At 40.1% G+C, this 12690-nt stretch overlaps 1 protein-coding gene across 6 annotated transcripts in view; it reads right to left on the bottom strand.

The window, feature by feature from the left end:
* Nucleotides 1-12690, bottom strand: part of LOC119651094 (cartilage oligomeric matrix protein) — a 213232-nt gene that overhangs the window by 27769 nt on the left and 172773 nt on the right. For all 6 annotated transcript variants that reach the window (XM_038054447.1, XM_038054451.1, XM_038054448.1 and 3 more), the window contains exon 10: nucleotides 10885-11006. In XM_038054447.1, coding sequence (XP_037910375.1) covers nucleotides 10885-11006 — 122 coding nt within the window. The remainder of the gene's footprint in view (nucleotides 1-10884; nucleotides 11007-12690) is intronic.

The following is a 12690-nucleotide window of genomic DNA, read 5'->3' as shown; positions in this document are numbered from 1 at the left end:
TATTATTCATGCCTATTTGAAATTGTGCTCAACCGGCGGTCTTCAATGTGGAGTATTGCTTTCTCTAGAAGATCACCCCAGATAAAGAGAGTAGCATGGAAATTAGCCCTATGACTATAACGCCGCACTGGATATCTAGCTAACTACCACGGAGCGTACAAAGAAATAGTTGCCTGAAAGGAATATAAAGCAACACAAGTCAAGCAAACAGATGCCAGAAAACTTAACTTTATCGGGCGTTCGATGCGACCTAACCTGCGACTCAGCTTTGTTTACATAAAACACTGCTCCCTAGCTAAGCAAATTTTTGGACAATCTCAAGTTAAAACTGAAGTACCTCATTTTCGCTGTCGGCCCTAATTCAAGGTAAACCTCCAGGGACGATAAGATGAATAAGCGCTATGGAGCAATCGCTAAAATGACTCTGTAACTTTTTCATGTCAGCCAGATCAAACTTTGATGTGAAACTCTGAAATAAGCTACCATCCTATCATTTTGTTTAACTTCCAAGTTTACAAAAGCGTATAATGCAATTAACGGCCACAATCAGATCCTTTAGGCCAAATTTAGCACCAAAACTGAATTAGAAGAAACTAAGCTATTATTTTGTTTCAAATCTATCAACGCCGCACCTACCAGGAAAACTAATCTAATGAGAGTCGAATCACTCTCAAATAAAATTATGTTACATCTGAAGGTTCCAGAGATCTGGTGCAGAAATTTTCAAGAGAATTGCTTTTTTAGGAATTTGGGAGTCCTAAGTCCGCATACACTTGATGTTGAACTGGACCAAATGGGGAGCAACTTGCTCCCACTCTCTTTCTTATGCGAATTATAAAAGGGAGCGAACAACATCCGCGAGCCGCTTCGGTCACGCTGCTCCCAGGGCAGAGGTGAGGCAGCGTCTGATCAGTTGCCTCTGCCTTGGTACGAAACCGTAGCCGTCATCGTCCCTCTTTTACCTTTCAAGAGAACTTTCAATAAAAATAGAAATGAAAGTATTGCTATATACTGCACTATTTTTTTGAATTAATTGTCAGAATATAGTAGTTTGGGAAATGTTCTGTAAGGGAGAACTTTCACAAAAAATAGAAAAAGCGAACCAACTATTTTTCAACAGATGACGTTGAAAGGGAACATAAGCTTGTCAATTCCGTTTTCTCCATGAAAAGGGAGCATATCATTCTCCCCAATGACTCTTGCAGTAATGGATTCATGAAAGGCAAGAATAATGATGCATATTATTGATTCTAGATGGAGTCATCAGGAGAGCTGGGAAAAAGGCAGTATTATTACAAAAGTGTATTTGAGAAAAAGATACAGTGGAGTGCCTGAAAGTTCACATTTTTGAAAACAATCGATTAACGAAACACGCCGGTAACTTTTACAATGACTTGACCTATGCTTCTAAGTTCCTCATAAGTCAACCGTTCATCATCATCAACGGCGCAACAACCGGTATCCAGTCTAGGCCTGCCTTAGTGAGGGACTTCTGACATCTAGGTTTTGCGTTGAGGTCCACCTGTTCGATATCCCTAAAAGCTGTCTGGCATCCTGGCCTACGTCATTGTTCCATCTCAGGTACGTCTTCTTTTTATTTTTCTACCATAGATATTGCCCTTATCGACTTTCCGGGCTTGATCATCTTCACTCATACGGATCAGATGACCGGCTCACCACAAACTTTTGAGCCGAATTGAGGTGGTCATGATACCGCACATGAATTTCATCATTACAGAGGCGGACCACCCTCAAGTAGGGGGCCAAAAATTCATCAAAGAATCCATTTCTCCCTATGGTGAGACATTTCGAGCGAAACAGTTTTTGTAAGCTGAAATAGGTTCTGTTGCCTGCTAACAACCGAACGCGGATTTCATCGTCATCGATTGTTATCGGTTGTTTTGGGCTCTAAATAGGAGAAATTATTAACGGTCTCAAAGTTATAGTCTGCTATTTTTATTGCTCTCGTTTGGCTAGTGTGATTTGATGTTGCTGGTTTTTAGGTTTTTGCTGCTGACGTTGCCTTCATTAATGTGCAGCTCAAAATCTTCCGCCTCCTCCTCGATTTGGACTTGAAGAGGATGGTGCCTCTTATATTAACGACTACAATGCGGTTCACTATTCCTAGGATCAGGAAAAAGAGAAATAATGTCTTAGACTGACCCTGCCAGTTTTATCAATTTCGTCTGGATACCGAATGCTATCATAGGCGCCTTTGAAGTCGATGAAAAGATGGTGAAGCTGATGGCCATATTGCAACAGTTTTCCATCGCTTGCTGCACAGAGAACATTTGATCTGTTGTGATTTACATGGACTAAAGCCCATACCAATATGAACCGATAATTTTCTGGCCCAAGCGGGGAACATCTTATGGATAGTACTCAGCAAGGTAATACTTTTATAATTGCTGCGCTGCGTGATCCCCCTTTAACTACGGGATAGAAATGCCTCTTTGCCAGTCGTCAGGCATTGATTTGTTGTTGTGTATGGCTTCCATATTTACTCTAGTCGGGTTGTCATATGGGATTCTAGGCGGTTTCCTAATTCATGCTCGGAGAAGTATGCCAAAGCGATAGTGATCCGAGGGTATATTGGCCCCCTACATATTCGGACATTCATCAAGTCTGAGAGGTGGCGTACGTGGTCAATGTAGTTGAAAGTGGTCCCGTTTACAAAGGCCCATATATGATTGTGGACCGCTTTCTGCGCAAACCCCTACAGAGGGGTGTGAGTATTAATGAGGCTTATATTTCGAAATTTACCTTGCAAACGGATTTCGCTTATATTTTCAAAGCCAATAAGAGCAGGGTTCATGTTTTGGCTGACTTGGAAACCTACTCCCAGCACATGGTTTACTGGATGGTCACTATACATATGGTGTAGTAGCTATTCTGTTGGAAACACATGCAACACATCTTTCGCAACCCCGTGACATCAGCCTTATATTGGGGCAGGGTATCGGCTAGCTACTGGACAGAAATCGGTTTGTGCAGGGAGCGCACGTTCTATGAGAAAATGCGCAAATTGTTAGTTTGTTTTCGTTGCCGGGTTCGTCGTTTTAAATTCCTTCTGTGGCTTCATAACATCAGTTTTTCGTGTAGGGTTGTCAGTCCTATTCAACTCCCAACCTGGAGGACCATTTGGTACAACTTGTCCCGTTTTTAGGCGCGGGAGACTCGTCTTTATCTGTCTCCGTTTGCAGTTTTTCATTACTTCCAACGATCACCATGCGGAGGTGGAGATAGGGTTTGGTAGTAGAGCTGTTGATGTCGGTTCAGCAGGCGTTTCCCAGGTTTTATGCTCCATCGTCGGCGCCTATCCACACCAATACTACCTTCAACCGTTGCTCCAACTATTCTAACAACTCAAAAAGAAATGTAAATCAAACCTCCATTTTCCAATTGCAATTATACATCTTTTAAAGTAAATTCATTCCATTTGTTTCATAAATAACCCTTCCTCGTGGGAGGGACTATTTTCCATTTACATTATTATCGTGATGAATTGGTTACTGTCATATCAAATTCATTACAATTTTGAAAGTTTAAATTGTTGTTTTGTGTTCGAGTTCCAGTAAATTCATTAAATTTTATTGAGATCTGCACGGAGGTGTTAATTTCAATGGAACGCACAATATCCGAACTGCATACCAATAATTTATTTTTTTCAAAAGTTGACTAAACTCATTCACCAAAACATCTCCTTCTATTGTAAGAAAAGCGAAACACTACAATCATACACCAGTCGTCCAGTTGCGCGGTATTTGTTCGATCGTTATCGTGAGGACACCATTAATTCGAAGTGATGGTCCTTTATCCAACAACTGGTTTGGATAAACGTTTTCCTTTCAACTCGATGTCAATTGATTTCTTAAATCACTGGACTTGCCCTTCGATAAGAATCTCTTTAACTTCTGGCATTGAAGATAGCGAAGGTGGTGGTCAGGGACACTCTATGATAGACAGTTCTTGTTGTTTGTGGTGTCCATGATCCTGTCCTTCTGCTGACCATTATAAAGCCTGCATAGGCGCAATACCTTCTGCTTTAAAGGGTCCGGGGTAAATTGATCGCGTGCGGTATCTTTTGTTGGTGCGACATAATGCACGTACTTTACCGCATAGAGCATTTAATTCCAGAGCTGTTAGTGGGAAATCTTTTGATTTCTTATCTATACCAATGTCCGGATAATTTATTTTAATGACCATATGCTAGTATTTGATGCGGGACATATATTACAGCTTGGAAGCGTGTTTATGATGGGTAGGAATGTAAAACAGGATAGGCTTCGTTGTTTACGTTCTGCTTCCCTTTTAAGCTGAGTGTGAGATTCCGTAGAATTGGATTCATTTTGCGACTTTGGAAAATTTTAAGTATTTCAGATTTCGTTTCCGGGTATGAATATGAGTAATATTCCTATTATGAGAATATCAGATTTATGCCATCTGTAAATAATAATTTAAGCAGCATTCACTCGAGAATCAAAGGAATCAGACGGAATCCTGTGTGGAGGCCTGTGGAGACTTCAATCAGATATTATAGAATAGTAAATTATTGTGGTGAAGAAATGATACGGTTCTGATTGTGTGTACCAAAAACAAAGTAGAAGTAAGATAACCAATCCTCAACAATATAAGAATATAATGATACAGTCACTGGGGCGTAGATCGCTAGCGGATAATCAAACGGCTACTTCAATACTTCACAGATATTATGACAGTCAAAAAATATATCCAAATCTGTACTGCAATTGAAGAAACAAATGTTTCATTAATTTATGGCTTTACCCTGCCTTTGTGGAAAATCTAGTTTGAATTGCACTCCCAAGCATTAGTAATTTCATCGTGTTCTATGATAGTTAGTATTCTTTCCTTTCTTCTGACTTATCATAGAATAGTGAATAGTTCATCATAAGCGATGCGCAAAAAATGCTGTAACAGAATTCAAAATGATTTGCACTTACTTGTGAGTCCTATAATAAAACACAATTTATTAATATAGCGACAAATGAAAAAATAAAAATAACGCGTCGTCTCAAGAAGCAGATGAGAAAACTGCAGGCACTCTATAGTTTTGTAGATTACTCACTACATCTCGTACTTAGATATAAAATGTAAATTCATCGAATAAGAAGAAGGAAAATTTGGAGGTCCAGTACGGATAACCGCCGGGGATCGTCTGACTTGGTGACTAGTTTAGATTACCGTAATGGACAGAATGGTATCGAAACCGACGTCTAAGCGCCACGATGACCATGAGCATTGCTCTGCCTGCTGCAGTTGTTTTGTCACAAGTAGTAGACTGAGGAAATGAACCTCTTTATAATCCGCTCTTACTACAAAAGTCTCCGCTTAGCATATTTCGTTTACGGATTGAGGGGTCCTAAGTCCAAATCCATTTGATTTCGGACCGGACCGAATGGGAAACAACTTGCTTCCTAACTGCTAAGGCCTAAACGAGGGGCCGTGGATCAAAGCAAGATGGAGTAAGCTGCTTTCCATTTGGTCCGGTCCGACATCAAGTGGATGCGGATTTAGGACCCCTCAATATTTGAACAAAATATGTTCTATTCTGGTCAAGTTTTGTCCCAAACTATGGGTGAATTTAAGCTCAATATAATTTGCAGTCATTTCGTGCTCTGTGAATTATATAAAGGAGCATTCAACATTTGCGAGCCGCTTCGGTCCCGTTGCTCCCACGGTAGAGGTGGGGCAGCGTCTGACGATTTGCCTCAGCCTTCGTAAGAAACAGTAAAGTCGTCTCCGCCTAATATTTCCGCTAAAGTTCGGGAAGAATGGATCCTTTGTATAATCCAGGTATTCCCAGGCTCTATGCATCTCTCCAAGAATTCCATCAACGATGAGATTGCATCTCGACTGATTGTTGATATTTCGCTGCTGCGATTACAATAATTTTTGTGTACAGTTAGAAGATTCGCTTTAGTGGTTTGAGTGCCCGAAGGGATCCACCATGGGAAATTCATCGGCGTGACTCACTGAGAGAGGACATTACTAGACTGACTCAAATCTGTTCTCGCGGGTGAGAAATAAAGTGCAGAAGGTTTACAGGAGCTAACTAATCCCCAGTGAAGCACCAGCAGTTGAAATTCTGGACACACTAAAGCAGAAACTTTCTATCATATTCAGTCGGTTGTGATGGTATGGCGAAATTCACTCCAAACATGTTCACAATGCAAAAAACAACCGAGGAACGAATCCCCAGAGAGCGTCCAGACTGAAACGGAAGCGGAGGAATGTAGGGGTAGACTTTGCGGGTTACCCGCCCAGCATGCTGAGCATGATAAGTAGATAACCGCCGAAGGTACCCGCCACGCCACTATGTCGAGCATGAATTTTGAGGATGTTATCGGAAAGGAGGAGCCATAAATAGCTCGAACAACGGGAGGGTCGCAGACACGCACACCTGGCTAGTCAATGTCCTACATCTGTACCGAATTGATCCAAAACTAATGAAGTTTTCGGTGACAGTCACCTCAAAGCTTATCCGTATACGGAGGGACATCTTTCAGTACTCGCTGAGCCCCCTTTGGTTTTGTATATCACTGAATCCCCTTTCATGGCTACTGAATGAAGCTAGAGGGCATGGTTTTGCAATAAAGTATGGCCTACGCGCTAAGTGCGAACTGACAAACTTGATGTACTTAGATGACATCAAGCTGTATGTTGGTACTGACAACCATCTTAGAAGCCTGTTGCGAATAATAGACATGTTTAGCCGTGATATTCGGATCGAATTTGGATTAGACAAGTATTGAATTCAAGTCATCCACAAAGGTCATCACGAGTCGCATGCCGGACATAGCATTGGTAGCCTCCACATCCAAGCTATGTCCGAGAGAGACTTTTATAAATACCTAGAAATTCTGTAAGAAACTCATGCTCGCATTGGTGATTTGAAGAGTGCTCGCTGTCCGAATTCCTGCGACGTGTAAAGGAGGTATTGAAATCGTATCTCTCGGGGAAGAATAATATAAGCGTATTGAATGTGTTCGCTCTGCCTTCATAGGCTTATGCATTCGGAATATTGCCGTGCACAAAAACCGATTTGGAAAACGTGGGTGAATACGGTCCCAAATTCTGAATGCATCATCCAAACTCTGCCGTCGAGCGGATGAACCTGTCTCGTAACATCGGAGGTAGGGCCGTCGTTGTGGTCCCGGCGCAACATCATCACCAAGTCGACTCGAAATGCGCTTATTTTTACAGCAAAGAGCGGGCGAGTCCCTTGCAAGCGACTGTTTGTAAGGCAGACTGTGGGCTGACTCCATTTAACTTCCCAGGTGCCCAGTTTATCGATAAGAGATGCAGACAGTAGTTGATAATTCTGCTTACAGCAATTATTGGGATCAGCAAATTCTGGCTGATCGCAACATTCTGCACAACAATCCTAACGTGCTGTTAGTTGCCAAGACCGGTCCCTCCGTGTATATTATTAATATTGTTATCCCCCTTAATAGCAATATCGAACGGAAATACGTGAAGCCACTGGCTCGAGAAACCAAAGAAATTTGGCGGGCGGGTGGTTGTAGCTCCCATGATATTGTCAGGTAAAATCTTTCACGGCTTCCCTTAATGTCCTGGAAATCTCACACAGTCTGTTTCAAACCATGCAGAAGTACACAATTTTGCATACGCACTCGATGTTATGGGGAGTTCTCGACGAATTTTCCCATTCACCTACCACCGGTGACAACCACCAGAGCCGCTTTATCTTTTAAGTAGCTAGGATCATCCAAGTTTAAATGCTTGGCACTTAGTGCTAGTATTAGGTAAAATCCGACATCTGGCGAGATTGTGGCAAGTCGGAAAAAATCACAGCAAGACAGCAAGTGCTCAAGTTGTCACTACCGATTTCAATACACTTGGCCAGATGCGTTTGAAAATGTTCAATTAGTATTGCGCACTGCTCAACTGTCTGAAAAATATTTAGCGGAATGAGCAAGTTTTCTTGCAGGACAAAAATGAGTCTGTCAAAGGGTTACAATGACCACGGTCAGACATCTCTTTAATGGTTTTCATTTCATTCATTCATTTCGATATTATTATCGATGAAAATCAACGATATTTTTCTTGAGGCGCAAAAATGCTTGTTTACGTTATTACTGAAGCTGGGAAGTGACTACGGGCGATAGTTTTTGCAATAAATGACTTCTTGCCGCCATATTTAAGCAACTGCCATCGGTTTTTACCATTATGGGCAGCTTCAACAATAGAAGTCTTTCCGTCTATGAAAAGAAACCGTTTAAGGCGACCCTCAACAGTGTCTCTGGCCGTTCCGTTCATTGCATCATGAAATCAAAGGGGTGTATTTTTATGGTTTTGTGTACACACAAAACCTTTTGTGTACACACAAAACCTTTTGTGTACACACAAAACCTTATTAAAATCGGTTTACTGTCTGCCTGTCCGTCTGTCTGTCTGTCCCTCTGTCCGTCACACGCATATTTCTCGGAGACGGTTACAGCGATTGACACCAAATTTGGTGGAAAGCTGGGAACTGTGAAAGCTCACGCATATAGTGAGTTTCATCCTTTTGCAATGAATTTAAGGGGGGGCCCATACATGCAAAAGAGGGGTGTACATTTTTTTTTCATCAAAGATAGTCATGTGGGGTATCAAATTTGCCATTTGTTGGAAAGGTGGGAAGTGCGGGGGGTTTAAAGTTATCATTCCTTTAAGGGGCCATTCTCAGAAACTACACAACCGACAAATCTGGAAAGAATCAGGAGGCTGCCACTATATGGTGCCTGGGCTCCCAAATACCTTCCATACTGATATCTATACAAATAAAGTTAATAATAGTATATTACTGTAATTTTTAGTAATTGGCTGTAAAAGCCCCCTTAAGTGAAGGTTAGCACCACAACAATTTAGGGTATAACATAGAGCATGATCTTACCAAGTTTGGTGAAAATCGCACTATTACTAACAAAGTTATAATACGTCAAAGTTGTCGCTTCTTTGCAAATTTAAGATTATGGATGTCAATATCTTTCGAAAGTGGATATTCTCACATAATATATGCATATATTACGTGCTACGTACTAAGAAATATACAAAACCTGAAGCGTCCAGCTTCCGGTTTCCCGACTTGTTTTATTTAACTATGCATACCCAGATTCTTCTCCACACTTGTTCATCTTTCTCACTTATCGTTGGGGATTACAACGCAATTCACATTTGAGTTTATTATAGTTTGCAAGTGTGATAACGATTGGTGAGAGGAAACTTCGAGGACGATCTGAGACTAATTCCTGGCTTTAAGTATTAATTTTTGTTTTTTAAATATTATGAATTTACGTTCGATTAGCTATAACTCTGTCCATATTGTATGTACCTAAAGAAGAGCCGTTCTTTTTGCTATTTAGTATACTTTGCTTCTGCTATATTTTCGACTTATTTACGAGAAACCGTTGAAAAACATGCATTTTTTCGATGCAAAAACAACATGTTTGAACATGAATAACTCGAAAATTATTACTTGTACGAAAAATTTTCACTGAACATCTTTTGACTAGAATCGATCATTTAATCAATTTTTGTGGTTATTTTGAAAAACTCCGCAGGGTGGTGCCACACCCCTCCGGGGAGGAGGCGAACATCGGCTCTATATAACTTTTGTTTCTTATGCCAGCCTCTACCCCCACTCCAAACTTCATGTCAATCGGTCTTGGCTGAAGAAATTCGGAGGTCGCACCCGATTTTCCGCTTTAATGACTGGACTAAATGTAAAGGTCGACAATCTCGTACCTCCAGAACTTTGTGATATTTAGATTAACCTAGATTCAGCGGGAATTGCTACATTTATCTTTGGTTTTTTCATCAATTGGCGGTCGTTTTACTCTTTACACCGTAAAAAATATTTCGTCTGTACAGAGTCCTGTATTTTTCATCTATAACCCTATTCGACATTACACTCCTCGGTTGGCCTTCATTTGGTTGATAAGATATCGTCCTCAACCTGGGCTGTGCATTCAAACATTTAAGCATATTTTAACACTTTTGCCAAGAGAAAATTAGCTAATTCCAATTCCAATTCCACTCATCCCATCTGGTTTTAAGATGTTACAAGCGGGGCAACACGGTATTTTCAAGATATTCGAGATGTTTGATGTCAGGGTACCTTTTGTAAAACTAAGTCACATATTCTCCTCTTACTTTTGCATTCATTTTGCTGACACCAATTATAGATATTAGAGAAGAAACAGATAGAATTGCAGAGAACTTCACGGTGAACAAAATACATTATTTAGTTTCATGCAATAAAAAAACCTTCCAGGCATCCTGTATGCAGTTTTATGGTGAATCTAAAATTTTTCTTAATTATGCTGAAACAAAATAATTTCATCTCCCTAATAGCAATTACTACGACAGTAACCGCCATATGTAATGTTTCCAACTTCATTTTTTCCCTTTCCTTTCCCACACTATGATTGGTTCGAATTTTTGGAGGTTCCACCCAAACCCACTTTTTCTCTCTTTATTAAGTTTGCGTATTGTATTTCACAGAAGCGGCGTGCCTTGAACATGCAAATTTCTCCACTAGCTAAGATACATATGAGAAGCTTGAAGCACTTAAGATGAAGACTTTGTCGCGCGATTGGATGCCCGGTCGTGCGCATTCCGCGTGATTATCATAAAATATGGTTTATCTGCATGTGCGCGTATTCTTACAAATGAGGATGATATCCACTTTAAGCCATTCAAATTCGCAATTAAAAGACAAGAATATTTATAAACATAACTAATTTAAACATGCAATGGGAAATTTTTTACACAAGATTTTTCTCGTACTATCGGATGGAATGTGTTTGCAGCAATATATTCTGCGGGTAATTGATCATGACTAGATGATTGAGATCATACCTGGGGCGCATGGTTGGTCGTGGCAGGGATTCTTCAGAGTGCACGATCTGCCATCACCTTCGTATCCTGGCGGGCATGGTCCACACTGGGCGCCTTCTACCGTATCATAACATTGAACATCTCTGTTAAAAGAAATAGAAAGATATTGAATATGTTAGAGAACAATTTTCCGATTATATTTTTTTCTTCAAAACTAACTCTTTTAACAATATTTGAAAAAGCGCTCTATTTTGCTTATATATAAATATAACCTACTATGAAGAAGAACCGCTGAAATTTTGGCATGGAAAAAATGAACCATATGCCTCATGCTAGGAGATTCCATTTGAATTAATTTTACACAAAGAAAACTGAACAACATTCCAATAAATTCTCAATTTACCATACCCCAGGTGAATTATAATTGGAACTAACTAAACATAACACTCGTACATAGAATAATTTATTGAACTAAATGCTCGCTTCTTCGGATAATTTTTCTTTGCCTCCATTGGCTTTGCTTGATTTGATCATTTTGTTGGATACTAGATACTAATTTTATAAATACTTTTAAAGTATGCGAAAAATGTTACAACGAAAAAGGAAAAATGTTTTTTAGATTAAATTGACCGATCTCATGAGTAAACAATCATGTTGCGATCTGTGTTACATAAGCTGAAGGTAAGTTACCTGTTGAGTTTCTGCCCAAAAAATATTTTTGTTTCAATTAAAAGTCACATGTTTTAAAAGAATTTCGGAATTTATATTTAGCGCATTTAATTGTTATTTCTTCTTCTTCTTTGCCATTTGTCTCATTCGGTAGCGGGTTTGGTTCATCTAGGTTTAATAATCCACTTTTGTCGGTAATAGGTTTGGCCCGATAATTACCTATCGTATCAAGCGATGGCGGTTTAGGTTGACGTTTGGGTCGTTTCACAACAACTTTGATATTCAGGCTTATCTTGATTGGTGAGACTTCATAGCTAGAAGGTGTTTTCAATGGATGTGATTCCATATCAACCGGGGATGTCCTCACTTCTGAAGTAATCACGTGTCACTGTCTTTGATAGTCGGCCAACATTTAGAACCTTAGAGGGTGATTGTGCACTATGGATTTAAAACTTTCGGTGCTGTAGAGCCCGACTTGATCTAGGTTCGCCGATGCCTGAAGCTATTTCATTACTCACCTTGAGGACAAGATCGGAAATTCATATTGTAAAAGCAAGGTGCACTTGTTCAGAATTCTGGAAATATTGAGAAAATCCCACAGGAGTTCTTCCAGCGTTATTGAAAATCATAAGTCTTTTTTTTCTGAACGGCGATAGCTTCCTTAATTAAAAGAATGCAGCATCTTCCAATACATGTCTAAGGTGAGAGTTCCTGAGCAGTCAGACCGTTGATAAGTTTTACTCGGCGTACCATTTTCACTTTATAATTGTGCGGTGTGCATGTTTCCGATTACAAATGATGAAAAATATTATGCCTAAGCGAAGTCGGTTCAAAAAAGGTAAAGGGATGTACGAAGAAAAGAGAAAGAAAATCCGGGTTCGAGGCGAAAATTATGCGGAAAATGAGGCCCTGGGTGCAATTTATATGGGATTAGCGACCTGTTTTTTTTTCATTGAAAATTATATTTCGAGCGTTTAGAAGTCTCTCATCCTCCTTTCCCTCCCCCTGCTCTCGTTATCATATAAGCCCCCCCCCGTCTCGTCGCATCATATAAGCGAAGACGGTGCAAATTTTTTCCCTGTCTGCCGCACGTAGTTTTCTCAGGTTACTCCTACTGATAAAAAAATTTGGTGTGAAGGTGGGAACTTTGAACCTCCA

Source organism: Hermetia illucens, chromosome 3, assembly GCF_905115235.1.
Source record: "Hermetia illucens chromosome 3, iHerIll2.2.curated.20191125, whole genome shotgun sequence".
Taxonomy (NCBI): domain Eukaryota; kingdom Metazoa; phylum Arthropoda; class Insecta; order Diptera; family Stratiomyidae; genus Hermetia; species Hermetia illucens.
The sequence above is the reverse complement of the archived record's forward strand: the minus strand, read 5'-3'. Positions and strand labels throughout refer to the sequence as shown.